At 44.5% G+C, this 24,614-nt stretch overlaps 1 protein-coding gene across 1 annotated transcript; it reads left to right on the forward strand.

Annotated features, from left to right (window-relative positions):
* The first annotated feature begins 1,147 nt into the window (after nt 1–1,147).
* On the forward strand, nt 1,148–21,730 carry ints15 (integrator complex subunit 15). The gene is made up of 10 exons (XM_036973599.2): nt 1,148–1,289; nt 2,438–2,504; nt 2,656–2,763; nt 3,085–3,199; nt 4,995–5,101; nt 9,530–9,698; nt 13,680–13,957; nt 16,103–16,328; nt 16,411–16,450; nt 21,425–21,730. The coding sequence occupies exons 2-10, from the start codon at nt 2,445–2,447 to the stop codon at nt 21,615–21,617; spliced, it is 1,296 nt and encodes a 431-aa protein (XP_036829494.1). The 5' UTR covers nt 1,148–1,289; nt 2,438–2,444; the 3' UTR covers nt 21,618–21,730.
* The last annotated feature ends 2,884 nt before the right edge of the window (nt 21,731–24,614 follow it).

Consider the following 24,614-nt stretch of genomic DNA (forward strand, 5'->3'; position numbering starts at 1 on the left):
TGACTCTGTACCCCCTGTATATAGCCTCCACATTGACTCTGTACTGGTACCCCCTGTATATAGCCTCCACATTGACTCTGTACCGGTACCCCCTGTATATAGCCTCCACATTGACTCTGTACTGGTACCCCCTGTATATAGCCTCCACATTGACTCTGTACCAGTACCCCCTGTATATAGCCTCCACATTGACTCTGTACTGGTACCCCCTGTATATAGCCTCCACATTGACTCTGTACTGGTACCCCCTGTATATAGCCTCCACATTGACTCTGTACCGGTACCCCCTGTATATAGCCTCCACACTGACTCTGTACCGGTACCCCCTGTATATAGCCTCCACATTGACTCTGTACCGGTACCCCCTGTATATAGCCTCCACATTGACTCGATACCGGTACACCCTGTATATAGCCTCCACACTGACTCGATACCGGTACCCCCTGTATATAGCCTCCATACTGACTCGGTACCAGTACCCCCTGTATATAGCCTCCACACTGACTCGATACCGGTACCCCCTGTATATAGCCTCCACACTGACTCGATACCGGTACCCCCTGTATATATCCTCGTTATTGTTAGTTTATTGTGTTACTTTTTATTCTTTTTTACTTTAGTTTATTTGGTAGATATTTTCTTAACTCTTCTTGAACTGCACTGTTGGTTAAGGGCTTGTAAGTAAGCATTTCACGGTAAAGTCTACACTTGCTGTATTCGGCGCATGTGACAAATAAAGTTGAATTTGATTTATCTCCTTATTCCCCTCGTCTCCTCTCCTTATTCCTCTCAACTGAGAGATAATTCCAAGCAAACAATACTCTCACCTAGGAGAGGAGATGAACAGAGAGGTGGAGAGAAATGTTCTCAAACTATTTGTGTGTATTGTTGTGAATTTGTTAGATATTACACAACATCTGCTAAATATGTGTATGGACCAATACAATTTGAATTGATTTTAGATAAACCCATATATCCATTTGGTTAAGCAGCCAGCAGCCCATTAGTTTCCACTCGAGGTAAAGTCAGTTAAATGTAGAACTATCTGTCATCATACTCAGTGTGTTTTCTGGTTCAGTACCAACTAACATAATCAAACGTTGAATGCTGATGAACCCCATCAGAACAGAACTAAACGTTGGATGCTGATAAACCCCATCAGAACAGAACCAAACGCGTTGTGACGGACGGGGCAGTTGTCCTCTGTTTGTACTTCATGGGTTTCCGTAGTTGAAAGTGTAAACAGTGGCGCATGCACCCTGTCGCTTTAAAATATCTTCTCTTTCAAGGTAAGAAAACGTTTATATATTAACTGCGTAACTCGTGTAGTTACACAAACTCGTTGTAATAGAGCAAACAACAGCAATCATAGCTAGTTAGTTTCTAGGATACAAACAAACCGACTATAACTCGCCTCCGTGGTTTGCTTGTTAAGCAGAGAGTATTGTAGTTTTGGGACACAACATGGGGAGTCTGTATATTGGTTGGGATGCCTTTTTGGCCGTTTTGGGATGGCAGTAATGACTAGTTGTTTAGCGTACCTCCGTTATTTGGTGGTATGAGCCTTACCAAACATCTTCACATTATTCAGCTTGAATAGCTGGTCCAAGTTGAATGGCGGCTTCCTGGGCATTAAGAAGGATCTGCATGTTCAACTTCTCCTGTACGGACAGATTCTGGTTCACTATACTGGATAGCTCCCCTGAGTGATGACTGGCAGATACACTAGCTAGTTCCCCTGAGTGATGGCTGGCAGATACACTAGCTGGCTAGATAGCTCCCCTGAGTGATGGCTGGCAGATAGCTCCCCTGAGTGATGGCTGGCAGATACACTAGCTAGCTAGATAGCTCCCCTGAGTGATGGCTGGCAGATAGCTCCCCTTAGTGATGGCTGGCAGATACACTAGCTAGCTAGATAGCTCCCCTGAGTGATGGCTGGCAGATAGCTCCCCTGAGTGATGGCTGGCAGATATGCTAGCTAGCTCCCCTGAGTGATGGCTGGCAGATACACTAGCTAGCTAGATAGCTCCCCTGAGTGATGGCTGGCAGATAGCTCCCCTGAGTGATGGCTGGCAGATAGCCCCCCTGAGTGATGGCTGGCAGATAGCTCCCCTGAGTGATGGCTGGCAGATAGCTCCCCTGAGTGATGGCTGGCAGATACACTAGCTAGCTAGCTAGCTAGCTAGCTCCCCTGAGTGATGGCTGGCAGATACGCTAGCTAGCTAAGTGCAGCAAGTGAAGTTTTAAAACACTGTTCCATCTAGTTTATCAATGCTTTGCTATGTAAGATCACTCTATCTTGTTTAATGGAGCTGCTGTTGAGTGTGTTACTGTGTGTTCTGATGTTTCAGGGACCTGATGATGAGTGTGTTACTGTGTGTTCTGATGTTTCAGGGACCTGATGATGAGTGTGTTACTGTGTGTTCTGATGTTTCAGGGACCTGATGATGAGTGATATGCGTCAGTCGTTGCTACGTCGAGATGCGCTGAGCGCCGCTAAAGAGGTTCTGACCATGTCTGGATATTATCAGTCTGCTAATGTGTTGTAATGATTCTGGGTTAGTTGGAGGAAGCCCAGTTAGTGGTTATTAATGTGTTGTAATGATTGTAGGTTAGCTGCAGGAAGCCCCGTTAGTGGTTGTTAATGTGTTTCAGGTGCTGTACCATCTGGATATCTACCTGTCTGGCCAGGTTCAGAATAACCCCTCCCCCTCGGTGGACACGCCCACTCTGGAGCTAGTGGAAGAGTTTATCCTGCACAGGGTACCACACACCACACACACACACACACACACACACACACACACACACACACACACACACACACACACACACACACACACACACACACACACACCACACACTGAAACTGGTGGAGGAGTTTATACTGCACAGGGTACCACACACACACACACACACACACACACGCACACACACTGAAACTGGTGGAGGAGTTTATACTACACAGGGTACCACACGCACACACACTCTCTCTCAATGTTGCCTCTTTAGGTTGCCTTTATGTCCTGTCTCCATGGTTTCACAAGTGTGTGTGTGTGTGTATGTGTGTGTGTGTGTGTGTAGAGGATGAGTGCCTTACAGGAGCTGCAGCTGTTGGAGATCATGTGCAGCTGTTTCCAGGAACAGAGTCGAGACGCTGTGAGACAACTCATCTTCTCTGCCCTGTTCACTCTACAAGGTGATCTTTAACCCTGACCCTAACTCATCTTCTCTGTTCACTCTACAAGGTGATCTTTAACCCTGACCCTAACTCATCTTCTCTGTTCACTCTACAAGGTGATCTTTAACCCTGACCCTAACTCATCTTCTCTGTTCACTCTACAAGGTGATCTTTAACCCTGACCCTAACTCATCTTCTCTGTTCACTCTACAAGGTGATCTTTAACCCTGACCCTAACTCATCTTCTCTGTTCACTCTACAAGGTGATCTTTAACCCTGACCCTAACTCATCTTCTCTGTTCACTCTACAAGGTGATCTTTAACCCTGACCCTAACTCATCTTCTCTGTTCACTCTACAAGGTGATCTTTAACCCTGACCCTAACTCATCTTCTCTGTTCACTCTACAAGGTGATCTTTAACCCTGACCCTAACTCATCTTCTCTGTTCACTCTACAAGGTGATCTTTAACCCTGACCCTAACTCATCTTCTCTGTTCACTCTACAAGGTGATCTTTAACCCTGACCCTAACTCATCTTCTCTGTTCACTCTACAAGGTGATCTTTAACCCTGACCCTAACTCATCTTCTCTGTTCACTCTACAAGGTGATCTTTAACCCTGACCCTAACTCATCTTCTCTGTTCACTCTACAAGGTGATCTTTAACCCTGACCCTAACTCATCTTCTCTGTTCACTCTACAAGGTGATCTTTAACCCTGACCCTAACTCATCTTCTCTGTTCACTCTACAAGGTGATCTTTAACCCTGACCCTAACTCATCTTCTCTGTTCACTCTACAAGGTGATCTTTAACCCTGACCCTAACTCATCTTCTCTGTTCACTCTACAAGGTGATCTTTAACCCTGACCCTAACTCATCTTCTCTGTTCACTCTACAAGGTGATCTTTAACCCTGACCCTAACTCATCTTCTCTGTTCACTCTACAAGGTGATCTTTAACCCTGACCCTAACTCATCTTCACTCATCTGTGTGTAATTTGTCCCATTTAAAATTGTATTTCCTTTTACATATTTTTTTATACAGAATGTTTTCAGATCTTCAACCAAAACTTCATATTAGATCAAAGGAACTTGAGTGAACATATAACACAACAATTACATACTTATTTCATTTATTATATAAACAACTTTATGCAACACCCAGTGCCCCTGTGTGAAAAGTAGGTTGTGCAATCTTTGGCTGCAATGACTCCAACCAAACACTTCCTGTAGTTGTTGATCAGGCCACCTTTAGCTGCAATGACTCCAACCAAACACTTCCTGTAGTTGTTGATCAGGCCACCTTTAGCTGCAATGACTCCAACCAAACACTTCCTGTAGTTGTTGATCAGTCCCCCTTTAGCTGCAATGACTCCAACCAAACACTTCCTGTAGTTGTTGATCAGGCCACCTTTAGCTGCAATGACTCCAACCAAACACTTCCTGTAGTTGTTGATCAGGCCACCTTTAGCTGCAATGACTCCAACCAAACACTTCCTGTAGTTGTTGAGACCATCTCGTCCAGTTAACCCCAGCTTGTCAAAAAGCACCTGGATGATCATCAAGAGTTAAGGGCTGGTCAGTCAGCATTTCACTGTGAGGTCTACACCTGTTGGTTAAGGGCTGGTCAGTCAGCATTTCACTGTGAGGTCCACACCTGTTGGTTAAGGGCTGGTCAGTCAGCATTTCACTGTGAGGTCCACACCTGTTGGTTAAGGGCTGGTCAGTCAGCATTTCACTGTGTGTGTGTCTTCAGTGTGTTTGTGTTCAAGTTGTATTGAATCTGTGTTTTACTTTTCCTTCTGTCGCCAAGGTAACCAGGCTGACGAGAGTCGCATGGCGTTGCTAGGCAAGCTAGTCTCCATGGCGATCGCTGTGGGCAGGGTCCCCATCCTGGAGTGTGCTGCTACCTGGTTACAGGTTAGAACACAATAACACACACCTTCACTTACCGTGGACAGGACAGGTCTATGGAGTGATTTAGGTATAGGTTATCAATAACACACACCTTCACTTACCGTGGACAGGACAGGTCTATGGAGTGATTTAGGTATAGGTTATCAATAACACACACCTTCACTTATCGTGGACAGGACAGGTCTATGGAGTGATTTAGATATAGGTTATCAATAACACACACCTTCACTTATCGTGGACAGGACAGGTCTATGGAGTGATTTAGGTATAGGTTATCAATAACACACACCTTCACTTACCGTGGACAGGACAGGTCTATGGAGTGATTTAGGTATAGGTTATCAATAACACACACCTTCACTTACCGTGGACAGGACAGGTCTATGGAGTGATTTAGGTATAGGTTATCAATAACACACACCTTCACTTATCGTGGACAGGACAGGTCTATGGAGTGATTTAGGTATAGGTTATCAATAACACACACCTTCACTTACCGTGGACAGGACAGGTCTATGGAGTGATTTAGGTATAGGTTATCAATAACACACACCTTCACTTATCGTGGACAGGACAGGTCTATGGAGTGATTTAGGTATAGGTTATCAATAACACACACCTTCACTTACCGTGGACAGGACAGGTCTATGGAGTGACTTAGGTATAGGTTATCAATAACACACACCTTCACTTACCGTGGACAGGACAGGTCTATGGAGTGATTTAGGTATAGGTTATCAATAACACACACCTTCACTTACCGTGGACAGGACAGGTCTATGGAGTGATTTAGGTATAGGTTATCAATAACACACACCTTCACTTACCGTGGACAGGACAGGTCTATGGAGTGATTTAGGTATAGGTTATCAATAACACACACCTTCACTTATCGTGGACAGGACAGGTCTATGGAGTGATTTAGGTATAGGTTATCAATAACACACACCTTCACTTACCGTGGACAGGACAGGTCTATGGAGTGATTTAGGTATAGGTTATCAATAACACACACCTTCACTTATCGTGGACAGGACAGGTCTATGGAGTGATTTAGGTATAGGTTATCAATAACACACACCTTCACTTACCGTGGACAGGACAGGTCTATGGAGTGATTTAGGTATAGGTTATCAATAACACACACCTTCACTTACCGTGGACAGGACAGGTCTATGGAGTGATTTAGGTATAGGTTATCAATAACACACACCTTCACTTACCGTGGACAGGACAGGTCTATGGAGTGATTTAGGTATAGGTTATCAATAACACACACCTTCACTTACCGTGGACAGGACAGGTCTATGGAGTGATTTAGGTATAGGTTATCAATAACACACACCTTCACTTATCGTGGACAGGACAGGTCTATGGAGTGATTTAGGTATAGGTTATCAATAACACACACCTTCACTTATCGTGGACAGGACAGGTCTATGGAGTGATTTAGGTATAGGTTATCAATAACACACACCTTCACTTACCGTGGACAGGACAGGTCTATGGAGTGATTTAGGTATAGGTTATCAATAACACACACCTTCACTTACCGTGGACAGGACAGGTCTATGGAGTGATTTAGGTATAGGTTATCAATAACACACACCTTCACTTACCGTGGACAGGACAGGTCTATGGAGTGATTTAGGTACAGGTTATCAATAACACACACCTTCACTTATCGTGGACAGGACAGGTCTATGGAGTGATTTAGGTATAGGTTATCAATAACAGAGTTTTGGCCTGCCTGGTGATAAATTAGATAATAGACCAATAAGAAAGAGCTTTCCCAACCTTTCTGCCAATAACGACTAGTTTTATGTTTTCACATCCCCACTCAGACCACTCCCAGACAGTCTGTTTTCCCCTCCCCCTCAGACCACTCCCAGACAGTCTGGTTTCCCCTCCCACTCAGACCACTCCCAGACAGTCTGTTTTCCCCTCCCACTCAGACCACTCCCAGACAGTCAGTTTTCCCCTCCCACTCAGACCACTCCCAGACAGTCTGTTTTCCCCTCCCACTCAGACCACTCCCAGACAGTCTGTTTTCCCCTCCCACTCAGACCACTCCCAGACAGTCTGTTTTCCCCTCCCACTCAGACCACTCCCAGACAGTCTGTTTTCCCCTCCCACTCAGACCACTCCCAGACAGTCTGTTTTCCCCTCCCACTCAGACCACTCCCAGACAGTCTGTTTTCCCCTCCCACTCAGACCACTCCCAGACAGTCTGTTTTCCCCTCCCACTCAGACCACTCCCAGACAGTCAGTTTTCCCCTCCCACTCAGACCACTCCCAGACAGTCTGTTTTCCCCTCCCACTCAGACCACTCCCAGACAGTCTGTTTTCCCCTCCCACTCAGACCACTCCCAGACAGTCTGTTTTCCCCTCCCACTCAGACCACTCCCAGACAGTCTGTTTTCCCCTCCCACTCAGACCACTCCCAGACAGTCTGTTTTCCCCTCCCACTCAGACCACTCCCAGACAGTCTGTTTTCCCCTCCCACTCAGACCACTCCCAGACAGTCTGTTTTCCCCTCCCACTCAGACCACTCCCAGACAGTCTGTTTTCCCCTCCCACTCAGACCACTCCCAGACAGTCTGTTTTCCCCTCCCACTCAGACCACTCCCAGACAGTCTGTTTTCCCCTCCCACTCAGACCACTCCCAGACAGTCTGTTTTCCCCTCCCACTCAGACCACTCCCAGACAGTCTGTTTTCCCCTCCCACTCAGACCACTCCCAGACAGTCTGTTTTCCCCTCCCACTCAGACCACTCCCAGACATTCGTAGCTAAATTCTTTCATGAGAAGTTGCTCTTTGCTAAGAAGCTATTTTTATTTCTTTTTGACCATTTTAATGTAAAACAATCACAGTGAGGTACTGAGGTACTGAATTGTTAACCAGAAATTAATTGATATTGTGTGTGTGTTCGTGTGTTCCAGCGGTCCCATCCTGTCTACTGTAGAAATGTTAAAGGAATTTGTTTCCTATATGTTTATTAACCAATTCAATTAGAACACTCTGCCCATTCCTAAGAATTTGTAAGATACTTATTTGCATAAAATGGACAGAGGCCAGTCTCAAAATCAATCAATAGCATTTATTCTCGAGAGTACTGATCATGGTACAATTTACAACCAGTTATAAACTAAATATGACGTCATAGGTTTTAAACTGTCCTTCCTCCACTCCGATACAATGGCTGTATAGTTCACAAGCCTTCCCACATTGTCCACCACCTGTTAAATAATCTACTGCTAGCCCAAGGTCTCTCCTCTCCCTGTGTAGAGACAGGATGTCCTGTAAGGAACACAGCATTCCAGCCAGTCTGACGATAGCTCCGTTAGTTTCTAACAAGGAACAGACAGTCCTTCCAATTCTGGACGAAAACTACACACATTACATTCAGTATTATGATTATAATAAGATTCATACATCCATACAGTAACATAGTAGTATTCTGTTTAGTCATAGTTCTGATTGAAATGCATACATAATTTGGTCATTATTCATAAAAATCCCTTAGCCAGAGTGTGTGTGTGTTCCAGCGGTCCCATCCTGTCTACTGTAGAAGACTAGCCAGAGTGTGTGTGTGTGTTCCAGTGGTCCCATCCTGTCTACTGTAGAAGACTAGCCAGAGTGTGTGTGTGTTCGTGTGTTCCAGTGGTCCCATCCTGTCTACTGTAGAAGACTAGCCAGAGTGTGTGTGTGTTCCAGTGGTTCCATCCTGTCTACTATAGAAGACTAGTCAGAGTGTGTGTGTGTGTGTGTGTGTTCCAGTGGTCCCATCCTGTCTACTGTAGAAGACTAGCCAGAGTGTGTGTGTGTTCCAGTGGTCCCATCCTGTCTACTGTAGAAGACTAGCCAGAGTGTGTGTGTGTTCCAGTGGTCCCATCCTGTCTACTGTAGAAGACTAGCCAGAGTGTGTGTGTGTGTGTGTGTGTGTTCCAGCGGTCCCATCCTGTCTACTGTAGAAGACTAGCCAGAGTGTGTGTGTGTGTGTGTGTGTGTTCCAGCGGTCCCATCCTGTCTACTGTAGAAGACTAGCCAGAGTGTGTGTGTGTTCGTGTGTTCCAGTGGTCCCATCCTGTCTACTGTAGAAGACTAGCCAGAGTGTGTTTGTGTGTTTCAGTGGTCCCATCCTGTCTACTATAGAAGACTAGCCAGAGTGTGTGTGTGTGTGTGTGTGTTCCAGTGGTCCCATCCTGTCTACTGTAGAAGACTAGCCAGAGTGTGTGTGTGTGTTCCAGTGGTCCCATCCTGTCTACTGTAGAAGACTAGCCAGAGTGTGTGTGTGTTCGTGTGTTCCAGTGGTCCCATCCTGTCTACTGTAGAAGACTAGCCAGAGTGTGTGTGTGTGTGTGTTCCAGTGGTCCCATCCTGTCTACTGTAGAAGACTAGCCAGAGTGTGTGTGTGTTCGTGTGTTCCAGCGGTCCCATCCTGTCTACTGTAGAAGACTAGCCAGAGTGTTGGTGGATGACTATTGTTCCCTACTTCCTGGTTCCATGGTTCCAACCCTCAACAACCTCAGCTGTTCCTGTCCTCCATTCTGCTGCCAGTTCATCACTGCTGTTACCACCCTGTATGACCTCTCTACAGGTACACACACTGTTGTTACCACCCTGTATGACCTCTCTACGCACCGTTAGGAAAATGTGGTGCCAGACATTTTACAGTTTTAATTGAACAGACTCATATGCATTGGGTGCGTAACCTGATTAGTAACGCTGTGCGTCCTGACTGGAATCCCACTTTAAAGATGTTAGAAGAACTGGCCACACGTACTGTTCCTCAGCCAACAAGATGAGTAACAAACAGCTAAATCACTACCCTGTCAATCTACTATCAGCCAACAAGATGAGTAACGAACAGCTAAATCACTAGCCAACAAGATGAGTAACGAACAGCTAAATCACTACCCTGTCAATAAACTATCAGCCAACAAGATGAGTAACAAACAGCTAAATCACTAGCCAACAAGATGAGTAACAAACAGCTAAATCACTACCCTGTCAATAAACTATCAGCCAACAAGATGAGTAACAAACAGCTAAATCACTAGCCTGTCAATCTACTATCAGCCAACAAGATGAGTAACAAACAGCTAAATCACTAGCCAACAAGATGAGTAACTAACAGCTAAATCACTACCCTGTCAATCTACTATCAGCCAACAAGATGAGTAACAAACAGCTAAATCACTACCCTGTCAATAAACTATCAGCCAACAAGATGAGTAACAAACAGCTAAATCACTAGCCAACAAGATGAGTAACAAACAGCTAAATCACTACCCTGTCAATAAACTATCAGCCAACAAGATGAGTAACAAACAGCTAAATCACTAGCCTGTCAATCTACTATCAGCCAACAAGATGAGTAACAAACAGCTAAATCACTAGCCAACAAGATGAGTAACTAACAGCTAAATCACTACCCTGTCAATCTACTATCAGCCAACAAGATGAGTAACAAACAGCTAAATCACTACCCTGTCAATCTACTATCAGCCAACAAGATGAGTAACAAACAGCAATATCACTAGCCAACAAGATGAGTATCGAACAGCTAAATCACTACCCTGTCAATCTACTATCAGCCAACAAGATGAGTAACGAACAGCTAAATCACTACCCTGTCAATCTACAATCAGCCAACAAGATGAGTAACGAACAGCTAAATCACTAGCCAACAAGATGAGTAACGAACAGCTACAGTGCCTTGTGAAAGTATTCGGCCCCCTTGAACTTTGCGACCTATTGCCACATTTCAGGCTTCAAACATAAAGATATAAAACTGTATTTTTTTGTGAAGAATCAACAACAAGTGGGACACAATCATGAAGTGGAACGACATTTATTGGATATTTCAAACTTTTTTAACAAATCAAAAACTGAAAAATTGGGCGTGCAAAATTATTCAGCCCCCTTAAGTTAATACTTTGTAGCGCCACATTTTGCTGCGATTACAGCTGTAAGTCGCTTGGGGTATGTCTCTATCAGTTTTGCACATCGAGAGACTGACATTTTTTCCCATTCCTCCTTGCAAAACAGCTCGAGCTCAGTGAGGTTGGATGGAGAGCATTTGTGAACAGCAGTTTTCAGTTCTTTCCACAGATTCTCGATTGGATTCAGGTCTGGACTTTGACTTGGCCATTCTAACACCTGGATATGTTTATTTTTGAACCATTCCATTGTAGATTTTGCTTTATGTTTTGGATCATTGTCTTGTTGGAAGACAAATCTCCGTGCCAGTCTCAGGTCTTTTGCAGACTCCATCAGGTTTTCTTCCAGAATGGTCCTGTATTTGGCTCCATCCATCTTCCCATCAATTTTAACCATCTTCCCTGTCCCTGCTGAAGAAAAGCAGGCCCAAACCATGATGCTGCCACCACCATGTTTGACAGTGGGGATGGTGTGTTCAGCTGTGTTGCTTTTACGCCAAACATAACGTTTTGCATTGTTGCCAAAAAGTTCAATTTTGGTTTCATCTGACTAGAGCACCTTCTTCCACATGTTTGGTGTGTCTCCCAGGTGGCTTGTGGCAAACTTTAAACAACACTTTTTATGGATATCTTTAAGAAATGGCTTTCTTCTTGCCACACTTCCATAAAGGCCAGATTTGTGCAATATACGACTGATTGTTGTCCTATGGACAGAGTCTCCCACCTCAGCTGTAGATCTCTGCAGTTCATCCAGAGTGATTATGGGCCTCTTGGCTGCTCCCTGATCAGTCTTCTCCTTGTATGAGCTGAAAGTTTAGAGGGACGGCCAGGTCTTGGTAGATTTGCAGTGGTCTGATACTCCTTCCATTTCAATATTATCGCTTGCACAGTGCTCCTTGGGATGTTTAAAGCTTGGGAAATCTTTTTGTATCCAAATCCGGCTTTAAACTTCTTCACAACAGTATCTCGGACCTGCCTGGTGTGTTCCTTGTTCTTCATGATGCTCTCTGCGCTTTTAACGGACCTCTGAGACTATCACAGTGCAGGTGCATTTATACGGAGACTTGATTACACACAGGTGGATTGTATTTATCATCATTAGTCATTTAGGTCAACATTGGATCATTCAGAGATCCTGAACTTCTGGAGAGAGTTTGCTGCACTGAAAGTAAAGGGGCTGAATAATTTTGCACGCCCAATTTTTCAGTTTTTGATTTGTTAAAAAAGTTTGAAATATCCAATAAATGTCGTTCCACTTCATGATTGTGTCCCACTTGTTGTTGATTCTTCACAAAAAAATACAGTTTTATATCTTTATGTTTGAAGCCTGAAATGTGGCAAAAGGTCGCAAAGTTCAAGGGGGCCGAATACTTTCGCAAGGCACTGTAAATCACTACCCTGTCAATAAACTATCAGCCAACAAGATGAGTAACAAACAGCTAAATCACTAGCCTGTCAATCTACTATCAGCCAACAAGATGAGTAACAAACAGCTAAATCACTAGCCAACAAGATGAGTAACTAACAGCTAAATCACTACCCTGTCAATCTACTATCAGCCAACAAGATGAGTAACAAACAGCTAAATCACTACCCTGTCAATCTACTATCAGCCAACAAGATGAGTAACAAACAGCAATATCACTAGCCAACAAGATGAGTAACGAACAGCTAAATCACTAGCCTGTCAATCTACTATCAGCCAACAAGATGAGTAACGAACAGCTAAATCACTACCCTGTCAATCTACTATCAGCCAACAAGATGAGTAACGAACAGCTAAATCACTACCCTGTCAATCTACTATCAGCCAACAAGATGAGTAACGAACAGCTAAATCACTAGCCAACAAGATGAGTAACGAACAGCTAAATCACTACCCTGTCAATCTACTATCAGCCAACAAGATGAGTAACGAACAGCTAAATCACTACCCTGTCAATCTACTATCAGCCAACAAGATGAGTAACGAACAGCTAAATCACTACCCTGTCAATCTACTATCAGCCAACAAGATGAGTAACGAACAGCTAAATCACTATCCTGTCAATCTACTATCAGCCAAAAAGATGAGTAATGAACAGCTAAATCACTAGCCAACAAGATGAGTAACGAACAGCTAAATCACTACCCTGTCAATCTACTATCAGCCAACAAGGTTAGTAACGAAAAGCTACATCACTAGCCTGTCAATATACTATCAGCCAACAAGATGAGTAACGAACAGCTAAATCACTACCCTGTCAATCTACTATCAGCCAACAAGATGAGTAACGAAAAGCTACATCACTAGCCAACAAGATGAGTAACGAAAACCCTGTACAGCTGTTACTAGGCTGTGTCATGTCAACATCTCTAAATATCTATCTCTTGGTGTGTGTTCGGTGTGTATAGAGGAGTTGACTCCCCCTGTACAGCTGTTACTAGGCTATGTCATGTCAACATCTCTAAATACCTCTTGGTGTGTATAGAGGAGTTGACTCCCCCTGTACAGCTGTTACTAGGCTGTGTCATGTCAACATCTCTAAATACCTCTTGGTGTGTATAGAGGAGTTGACTCCCCCTGTACAGCTGTTACTAGGCTATGTCATGTCAACATCTCTAAATACCTCTTGGTGTGTTTTCGGTGTGTATAGAGGAGTTGACTCCCCCTGTACAGCTGCTACAGATGGTGGTGTCCTGGATCCAAGACCAGCCTCGATTGGTCCTCATCACTCTGCTGAACACACCCCCCTCCTCCAGCCAGCCAATCGGCTCCCTGGACCTCACACCGCTGGCTGGGCTGGTGCGCTGGTGTGTCAAAGCCCCATTGGCTTACAGAAGAGACGGGAAGCAGGACTTGGCCAATGGGACGACAGAGACTGAGCTGGAGGCAGGGCCTCTCTTCTCTGAGCTACATCTCAGTGTCCTGCAGGTTTGTCCAGTATCAATGTCCAGTATCAATGTCCAGTATCAATGTACAGTATCAATGTCCATTATCAATGTCCATTATCAATGTCCAGTCTCAATGTCCAGTCTCAATGTCCAGTATCAATGTCCAGTCTCAATGTCCAGTATCAATGTACAGTCTCAAACCTGACTTTTGGGACATTTGTGTAACTGAGGTCGTCAGGACGTACATGAGGGTCGGGTTTGGATTACAAACCTTCATACAGTGAGACAGACCATCATAGCAGAAGAACCTCCAGACAGACCATCAGAGCAGCAGAACCTCCAGACAGTGAGACAGACCTGTCCATTACTCAGCACCTCGGACTTGTTTACATGCGACAACACTTTGCCAATATTATGAGAGAACACTTGGCCCTAATGGAGTGGCTACTTTCTGTATTTGATAGAGATCACTCCAGTCTGCCACTAACCAGGTTTCCATCCAATCTTACTGTATTTGATAGAGATCACTACAGTCTGCCACTAACCAGGTTTCCATCCAATCTTACTGTATTTGATAGAGATCACTACAGTCTGCCACTAACCAGGTTTCCATCCAATCTTACTGTATTTGATAGAGATCACTACAGTCTGCCACTAACCAGGTTTCCATCCAATCTTACTGTATTTGATAGAGATCACTACAGTCTGCCACTAACCAGGTTTCCATCCAATCTTACTGTATTTGATAGAGATCACTACAGTCTGCCACTAACCAGGTTTCCATCCAATCTTACTGTATTTGACAGAGATCACTACAGTCTGCCACTAACCAGGTTTCCATCCAATCTTACTGTATTTGATAGAGATCACTCCAGTCTGTGTCAATTTGAAGGAATCACATCTCTGTTTTTATGTGGATTTTAGAATATTGGCACGAAAATCTGTCTCCAACTGGATGGAAGCTTAGCTACTGTTTTGGGCCAAATCTGTCTCCAACTAGATGGAAGCTTAGCTACTGTTTTGGGCCAATGAGAATTAAGATGATGTGCACTTGCATCCCACTTGTCAAGATTCCAGAATTCTAAACCCATTGGCGAGTGTGTCCCGCTGCCAGCTGTTTATTTTCTTTTAAACAATTTAAATGTAACCTTTATTTCACTAGGCAATGTTATTTACAATGACAGCCCACACCGGCCAAACCTGGACCACTTGTATGCCGCCCTATGGGACTCCCAATCACGGTCGGTTGTGATACAGCCTGGATTCAAACCAAGGTGTCTGTAGTTACGCCTCTAGCACTGGGATGCAGTGCCTTAGACCCCTGCGCCACTCAAGAGCCCAGTAATATGATTCCCTATGAAACACTGCCAGACAGATGCACACTGGTAATCGATTGAGAGAAAGATGTAAAAACCAAACGTCACCACTTGCCAGTGACTTGATAAGCTGATTTAGCTAACGTGACCTGCTCATGGTGCCTGCTATTTACTAGCTTCATTGACAAGCAGAGATGGAACTTAGCGAACTGGTGATTTGGGGTTCTGATATATGGCTTGTAGCAGCTTTATTTAGGATCGTTTGACAGCTGGCTGATGAAGAACTTGTAGACATGTTCTCAGAAATCAGTCCTGAGCGCAGCCAGCAGCAACGGACTACATACTGTCTACTGATTCTTTCATGCACATGTTTTTATTTAACAAATACTGTATTAAACACCTTAGCTGCTTGACGTAAGCACTGGCAGAAACGTCAACATGAGTTACAGGTTAACAACAACAACTGCCAATAAAGCAAACATAAAGCACCCCCGTGGAACCGCACTCCTGTGGTACCGCACCCCTGTGGACCCGCACCCCCCGTGGAACTGCACTGGCAGAAACGTCAACATGAGTTACAGGATAACAACAATAACTGCCAATAAAGCAAACATAAAGCACCCCTGTGGACCCGCACCCCTGTGGAACCGCACCCCTGTGGAACCGCACCCCCGTGGTACCGCACCCCCGTGGTACCGCACCCCCGTGGAACCGCACCCCCGTGGAACCGCACCCCCGTGGTACTGCACCCCCGTGGTACCGCACCCCCGTGTTTAGAGGTCATCGACTCTTCCTCCCGGGAGTCCTGGGTCAGGGCCAGGTCATGTTTAGAGGTCAGAGGTGATGAACTCAACACTTATCTGTTCCAGGTGTTGCTGCTTCTCCCGGGCGTTCTGAGAGAGAAGGGGCTTCTGGGTCGTCTGGCGTTGCTGCAGCCCGACCAGCTGACTTCTCTGATCTCTGACCTCTCTGGTCTTCTGGAGGAGCTGAACCCTCTCCACTCCGATACACAAACACACATCCAGCTCACTCTGGATAGGCTGGCCCAGGCCCTGCAGGTGTCCATGGCAGCAGGGGCGCTGCTCTGCTCTAGAGGTAGGGATGTCATATCCTGTGTCTTTGACAGTTGTGATGTCCTGTGTCTTCTACAGTCTTATCCTGTGTATTCTCTCCACAGAGGACCTGAGAGCTCTCTGTTCCCGCCTCCCACACAACAAGTAAGAACCAGTCACAGTGTACCCCTAGCCCTCCCCACAACCAATCACAATGTACCCCTAGCCCTCCCCACAACCAGTCACAATGCACCCCTAAACCTTCCCCACAACCAGTCACAATGCGCCCCTAAACCTTCCCCACAACCAGTCACAATGTTCCCCTAGCCCTCCGCCACAACCAATCACAATGCAACCCTCCTCCTGTCAATATCTGTTCTTACCCTCCCCATGCTCAGACCTGTTCTGTCCTGTTTCCAGCCTAAGAGGTGTGTGTGTGTGATCTTCCCAAGTAGTGCATGATGTCATAGATCCTCATAGTTCCAGAATGTTATGATAATGGCAGCCATTTTGGCGAAGGAGAAATCCAAACCAGTTTAATACCCTCAATGCACATTCTACATTTGAACGTTCAAAGCCCTCTTCATTCATATCGGGGGAGTCGTTTCCTGTGCGTTGTCAGGCATTGCCAACAGGGAGAATATCTCGTTAAATATGGTTTAAATTAGTTAAAATTAGTAAATTACATTGAGGATTTAGAAGCTACAGCAATGCGCTTGTGAGAAAAATTTAAGAAAATTTGAAAACGAGTGTTTCAACATAGTAAAACTACTACATAGCTGATGCTAGCTAGCCTCTTACATAGACTTGACTGGTTAGCTAGCTAGAATCAGAGCCATCAGGATAATATCATAGACAGACTGGATCTAATGTTGTTTTACAGAGAAATAGGTCTATGTACTTGTCATGTTAGTTGCATCTAACATTAGTTTACAAAAGGATTGTTTGCTAAGGTGTAATCTAGGGCTCCCGAGTGGCGCAGCAGTCTAAGGCACTGCATCTCAGTGCTTGAGGCGTCACTACAGACACCCTGGTTCGATTCCAGGCTGTACATTTGTTTTATTGGTCACATACACGTGGTTAGCAGATGTTATTGTGAGTGTAGCGAAATTCTTGTGTTTCTAGTAACGACAGTGCAGTAATATCTAACAAGTAATATCTAACAATTCCACAACATCTCCCTAATACACACAAATCTAAGGAAAGGAATAAGAATGTATAAATATATGGATGAGCAATGTCAGAGCGGGATAGGCTAAGATGCAAAAGATAGTAAAGAATAGAGTTGAAGTCGGAAGTTTACATACTTAGGTTAGAGTCATTAAAACTAGTTTTTCTACACATTTTCTACACATTTCTACACATTTCTTGTGAACAAACTATAGTTTTGGCAAGTTGGTTAGGACATCTACTTTGTGCATGGCACAAATAATTTTTCCAACAATTGTTTACAGAGATTATTTCACTTATAATTCACTGTATCACAATTCCAGTGGGTCAGAAGTTTACATACACTAAGTTGACTGTACCTTTAAACAGCTTGGAAAATTCCAGAAAATTATGTCATGGCTTTAGAAGCTTCTGATAGGCTAATTGACATTTGAGTCAATTGGAGGTGTACCTGTGGATCTATTTCAAGGCCTACCTTCAAACTCAGTGCCTCTTTGCTTGACATCATGGAAAAATCAAAAGAAATCAGTCAAGACCTCAGAAAACAATTGTAGACCTCCACAAGTTTGGTTTATCCTTGGGAACAATTTCCAAATGCCTGAAGGTTCCACATTCATCTGTCCAAACAATAGTACGCAAGTATAAACACCATGGGACCACGCAGCCGTCATACCACTCAGGAAGGAGACGCATTTTGTCTCATAGATGAACGTATTTTTGTGCGAACAATGCAAATCAATCCCAGAACAGCAGCAAAGTACTTTCTGAAGATGCTGGAGGAAACGGGTACAAAAGTATCTATATCCACAGTAAAACGAGTCCTATATCAACATAACCTGAATGGCCGCTCAGCAAGAAAGGACACTGCTCCAAAACCGCCATAAAAACTACAGATTACGGTTTGCAACTGTACATGGGGACAAAGATTGTACTTTTTTGAGAAATGTCCTCTGGTCTGATGAAACAAAAATATAACTGTTTGGGTATAATGAACATCGTTATGTTTGGAGGAAAAAGGGGGAGGCTTGCAAGCCGAAGAACACCATCCCAACCGTGAGGTACGGGGGTGGCAGCATCATGTTGTTTGGGTGCTTTGCTGCAGGAGGGACTGGTGCACTTCACAAATAGATGGCATCATAAGGAAGTACATTTTGTGGATATATTAAAGCAACATCTCAAGACATCAAACAGGAAGTTAAAGCTTGGTTGCAAATTTTGTGGCAAAATAGCTTAAGGACAACAAGTCAAGGTATTGGCGTGGCCATCACAAAGCCCTGATCTCAATGGGAATGTGATGAAAGAAATAAAAGCTGAAATTAATCATTCTCTCTACTATTATTCTGACATTTCACATTCTTAAAATAAAGTGGTGATCCTAACTGACCTAAGACAGGGCATTTCTACTAGGATTAAATGTCAGGAATTGTGAAAAACAGAGTTTAAATGTATTTGGCAAAGGTGTATGTAAACTTCTGACTTCAACTGTACATATGAGATGAGTAATGCAAGATATGTGAACATTGTTAAAGTGGTATTATTAAAGTGATTCGTGTTCCATTTTATTAAAGTGGCCAATGACTTCAAGCCTGTATATAGCCTCTCTGTGCTAGTGATGGCTGTTTAACAGTCTAATGACCTTGAGATAGAAGCTGTTTTTCAGTCTCTCGGTCCCAGCTTTGATGCACCTGTACTGACCTCGCCTTCTGGATGATAGCTGGGAGTACAGGCAGTGGCTCGGGTGTTTTTTTTGTCCTTGATGATCGGGATGCGTTGTGCAAACCGCACCACCCACTTGAGAGCCCTGCAGTTGTGGGCGGTGCAATTGCTGTACCAGGCGGTGATACAGCCCGACAGGATGCTCTCAATGGTGCATCTGTAAAAGTTTGTGAGGGTTTTAGGTGACAAGCCACATTTCTTCAGCCTCCTTAGGTTGAAGAGGCGCTGTTGCGCCTTCTTCACCACACTGTCTGTGTGGGTGGAGCATTTCAATTTGTCAGTGATATGTACTCAGAGGAACTTAACTTTGCACCCTCTTCATTGCTGTCCTGTCGATGTGGATAAGGGGTGCTCCCTCTGCTGTTTCCTTAAGTCCAGGATCATCTCCTTTGTTTTGTTGATGTTGAGGGAGAGGTTATTTTCCTGACACCACACTCCGAAGCCCTCACCTACTCCCTGTAGATTGTCTTGTCGTTGTTGGTAGTCATGTCTACTACTGTTGTGCCATCTGCAAACTTGATGATTGAGTTGGAGGCGTTCATGGCCACGCAGTGAACAGGGAGTACAGGTGGGGGCTCAGAACACATCCTTGTGGGGCCCCAGTGTTGAGGATTAGTGAAGTGGAGATGTTGTTACCTACCTTCACCACCTGGGGGTGGCCCGTCAGGAAGTCCAGGACCCAATTGCACAGGGCGGGGTTGAAACCCAGGGCCTCAAGCTTAATGATGAGCTTGGAAGGTACTATGGTGTTCAATGCTGAGCTGTAGCCGATGAACAGCATTCTTACATAGGTATTCCTCTTGTCCAGGTGGGATAAGGCAGTATGCAGTGTGATGGCTATTGCGTCGTCTGTAGACCGAATGGGGCAGTAAGCAAATTGAAATGAGTTTAGCCGTAGCAACTAATGACAATAAACAATAGTAAATGAGACATCAGCTGATGTCACAAAGTACAGAAACCCAGCCTAAAACCCCAAGCAGCAAGCATTGCAGGTGTAGAAGCACGGTGGCTGGGAAAAACTCCCTAGAAAGGACAGAACCTAGGAAGAAACCTAGAGAGGAACCAGGCTATGAGGGGTGGGCCAGTCCTCTTCTGGCTGTGCCGGGTGGAGATTATAACAGAACAACCTACTACCCTGAGACAAGGCTGTGTATAGCCCCCACACCACTAGAGGGATATCTACCACCCTACTACCCTGAGACCAGGCTGAGTATAGCCCCCACACCACTAGAGGGATATCTACCACCCTACTACCCTGAGACAAGGCTGAGTATAGCCTTGTCTCTAAGAATATGTACATAAAAATATATGAATGAGCGATGGCCGAACGGCTTAGGCAAGATGCAGTAGATGGTATAGAGTACAGTATATACAGTGGGGCAAAAAAGTATTTAGTCAGCCACCAATTGTGCAAGTTCTCCCACTTAAAAAGACGAGAGAGGCCTGTAATTTTCATCATAGGTACACTTCAACTATGACAGACAAAATGAGGAAAAAAATCCAGAAAATCACATTGTAGGATTTTTAATGATTTTATTTACAAATTATGGTGGAAAATAAATGTCTTCCATTTTCTCACTCTGGCCTTGTTGGCCTTACTAATTCTATGAATGGAATTTAGCCTTTTCAATACATTTCATCCATATTTAGCGACATCTCCCTCCCTAAGTTAGGGTTAGGGTGGGGGGTAGGGTTAGGGTGGGGGGTAGGGTTAGCGACATCTCCTCCCTCCCTAAGTTAGGGTTAGGGTGGGGGGTAGGGTTAGCGACATCTCCTCCCTAAGTTAGGGTTAGGGTGGGGGGTAGGGTTAGCGACATCTCCTCCCTCCCTAAGTTAGGGTTAGGGTGGGGGGTAGGGTTAGGGTTAGGGTGGGGGGTAGGGTTAGCGACATCTCCCTCCCTAAGTTAGGGTTAGGGTGGGGGGTAGGGTTAGCGACATCTCCTCCCTCCCTAAGTTAGGGTTAGGGTGGGGGGTAGGGTTAGCGACATCTCCCTCCCTAAGTTAGGGTTAGGGAGGGGGGTAGGGTTAGCGACATCTCCTCCCTCCCTAAGTTAGCGAAACATTGCGACAGGACGGAATTCAAACCGAAGTCAAGCGGTAATGAAACCACGCTATGAAGAAGAATGGAAGGTGCTTAGAATGCATTGACGGAACTGGAATGAATAGCAGTAGAGGCTATAGGTGATGCATTCCCTGCTGTTACAGATGCAGGACAAAGTGTGTTGTAATTCCTAATTCTATGGTGTCTCTCAGTTTGCTCCAGCTGGTGATGTCTGGTCCAGTGCAGCAGAGTGGATTCTACCCCCACATCCACACCCCTCCTCTGGGGTACAGCCCCCGGCCCAGCCCCTTAGGACCTCACCCCTCCTCTCACTCTCCCCATCCCTCCTTCCCTTCTCAACCTTTCCTTCCAAGCATGGCCTTTCCCTTCCGCCCCAGCCACTAAAGAGATGTGTGGACACATGGAAGACAACAACATTGGTGTATACTGAGTATTTGGACTGTTTGTCAAATCAATCTGTTTTACCATGTTTCATTAATAAATTGTACACCCTTTCACCCATGTTTTGTATAATAAATTGACCACAGCCTGTATGTCCTCCCACCTATCTGTTCATTAATAAATTGACCACAGCCTGTACGCCCTCCCACCTATCTGTTCATTAATAAATTGACCACAGCCTGTACGCCCTCCCACCTATCTGTTCATTAATAAATTGACCACAGCCTGTACGCCCTCCCACCTATCTGTTCATTAATAAATTGACCACAGCCTGTATGTCCTCCCACCTATCTGTTCATTAATAAATTGACCACAGCCTGTACGTCCTCCCACCTATCTGTTCATTAATAAATTGACCACAGCCTGTACGCCCTCCCACCTATCTGTTAATTAATAAATTGACCACAGCCTGTACGCCCTCCCACCTATCTGTTCATTAATAAATTGACCACAGCCTGTACGCCCTCCCACCTATCTGTTCATTAATAAATTGACCACAGCCTGTACGTCCTCCCACCTATCTGTTCATTAATAAATTGACCACAGCCTGTACGCCCTCCCACCTATCTGTTCATTAATAAATTGACCACAGCCTCTATGTCCTCCCACCTATCTGTTCATTAATAAATTGACCACAGCCTGTACGCCCTCCCACCTATCTGTTCATTAATAAATTGACCACAGCCTGTACGCCCTCCCACCTATCTGTTCATTAATAAATTGACCACAGCCTGTACGTCCTCCCACCTATCTGTTCATTAATAAATTGACCACAGCCTGTACGCCCTCCCACCTATCTGTTCATTAATAAATTGACCACAGCCTGTACGCCCTCCCACCTATATTTCATGAATTGTATATATTTATTTAACCTTTATTTTGACAGGGAAGACATATTGAGACGTATGTCTCTTTTCCAAATGCGCCCTGTATAGTACAATATAAATATACACATTAAATACTACATATATAATTTAAAGTATTGATGGGGGAATTATTTGTGGGTGAATGTAACTGTTTTTTCTGTGTGATGTGACATTTTATTTGTGCTTACCGTGACTGTGTTTTGGACACACCTTCTCATTCAGGGTTTTTCTTAATTTTTTATTTCACCTTTATTTAACCAGGGAGGCCAGTTGAGAACCATTTCTCATTTACAACTGGGACCTGGCCAAGATAAAGCAAAGCAGTGCAACACAAACAACACAGAGTAACACATGGGTTAAACAAACGTACAGTCAATAACACAATAGAAAATATATATACAGTGTGTGTAAATGTAGTGTGTAAATGTAAGATTAGGGAGGTAAGGCAATAAATAGGCAATAGCGTTGAAATAATTACAATTTAGCATTAACACTGGAGTGATAGATTTGCAGAAGATGAATGTGCAAGTAGAGATACTGGGGTGCAAAGGAGCAAAAAAATAACAATATGGGGATGAGGTAGTTTGGTGGGCTATTTACAGATGGGCTATTTACAGGTGCAATGATCAGTAAGCTGCTCTGACAGCTGATGCTTAAAGTTAGTGAGGGCGATGTAAGTCTCCAGCTTCAGTGATTTTTGCAATTCGTTCCAGTCATTGGCAGCAGAGAACTGGAAGGAAAGGCGGCCAAAGGAGGAGTTGGCTTTGGGGATTTTCTACATTGTAGAATAATAGTGAAGACATCAAAACTAGGAAATAACACATTTGCAATCATGTAGTAACCAAAAAAGTGTTGAACAGATCAAAATATATTTTATATTTGAGATTCATCAAAGTAGCCACCCTTTGCCTTGAAGAGAGCTTTGCACACTTGGCATTCTCTCAACCAGCTTCATGAGGTAGTCACCTGGAATGCATTTCAATTAACAGGTGTGCTTTGTTAAAAGTTCATTTGTGGAATTTCTTTCCTTCTTAATGTGTTTGAGCCAATCTGTCTGTCCTTTGGTCTGATGAGTCCGAATTCGCTATTTTTGGTTCCAACCGCTGTGTCTTTGTGAGATGCGGCGTAGGTGAATTGGTAATCTATGCATGTGTGGTTCCCACCGTGAAGCATGGAGGAGGAGGTGTGGGGGTGCTTGCTGGTGACACTGTCTGTGAATTATTTAGAATTCAAGGCACACTTAACCAGCATGGCTACCACAGCATTCTGCAGCGATACGCCATCCCGTCTGGATTGGGCTTAGTGGGACTATCATTTGTTTTTCAACAGGACAATGACCAAACACACCTCCAGGCTGTGTAAGGGCTACTTGACCAATAAGAGTGATGGAGTGCTGCATCAAATGACCTGGCTTCCACAATCACCCGACCTCAACCCAATTGAGATGGCTTGGGATGAGTTGGACCGCAGAGTGAAGGAAAAGCAGCCAACAAGTGCTCAGCATATGTGGGAATTCCTTCAAGACGGTTAGAAAAACATTCCAGGTGAAGCTGGTTGAGAGAATGCCAAGAGTGTGCAAAGCTGTCATCAAGTCACAGGGTTGACACCTGTAGTAAATTCAATTGATAGCACATGATTTGGAAATGCACACACCTTCTACCTCCAAGCCATAAGGCTGCTGAACAATTCATCAAATGGCCACCAGACTATTTACATTGACCCCCCCCCATTTGTTTTTTACACTGCCGCTCCTCACTGTTTATTTTCTATGCATAGTCACTTCACCCCTACCTACATTTACAAATTACCCCGACTAACCTGTACCTCCACACATTGACACTGTACTGGTACCCCCTGTATATATCCTCCATATTGACTCTGTACCGGTACCCCCTGTATATAGCCTCCACATTGACTCTGTACCGGTACCCCCTGTATATAGCCTCCACATTGACTCTGTACCGGTACCCCTTGTATATAGCCTCCACATTGACTCTGTACCGGTACCCCCTGTACATAGCCTCCACATTGTCAAATTACCCCGACTAACCTGTACCTCCACACATTGACACTG

The sequence above is a fragment of the Oncorhynchus mykiss genome, chromosome 13 (assembly GCF_057628025.1).
Source record: "Oncorhynchus mykiss isolate SJ-2025 chromosome 13, ASM5762802v1, whole genome shotgun sequence".
Taxonomy (NCBI): domain Eukaryota; kingdom Metazoa; phylum Chordata; class Actinopteri; order Salmoniformes; family Salmonidae; genus Oncorhynchus; species Oncorhynchus mykiss.

Coding starts and splice junctions, on each gene's coding strand:
- ints15 (XM_036973599.2), top strand. CDS start 2,445: ATGATGAGTGATATGCGTCAGTCGTTGCTACGTCGAGATGCGCTGAGC. Junction 2,764..3,084: donor AAGAGTTTATCCTGCACAGG/GTACCACACACC, acceptor GTGTGTGTGTAG/AGGATGAGTGCCTTACAGGA. Junction 5,102..9,529: donor GTGCTGCTACCTGGTTACAG/GTTAGAACACAA, acceptor CGTGTGTTCCAG/CGGTCCCATCCTGTCTACTG.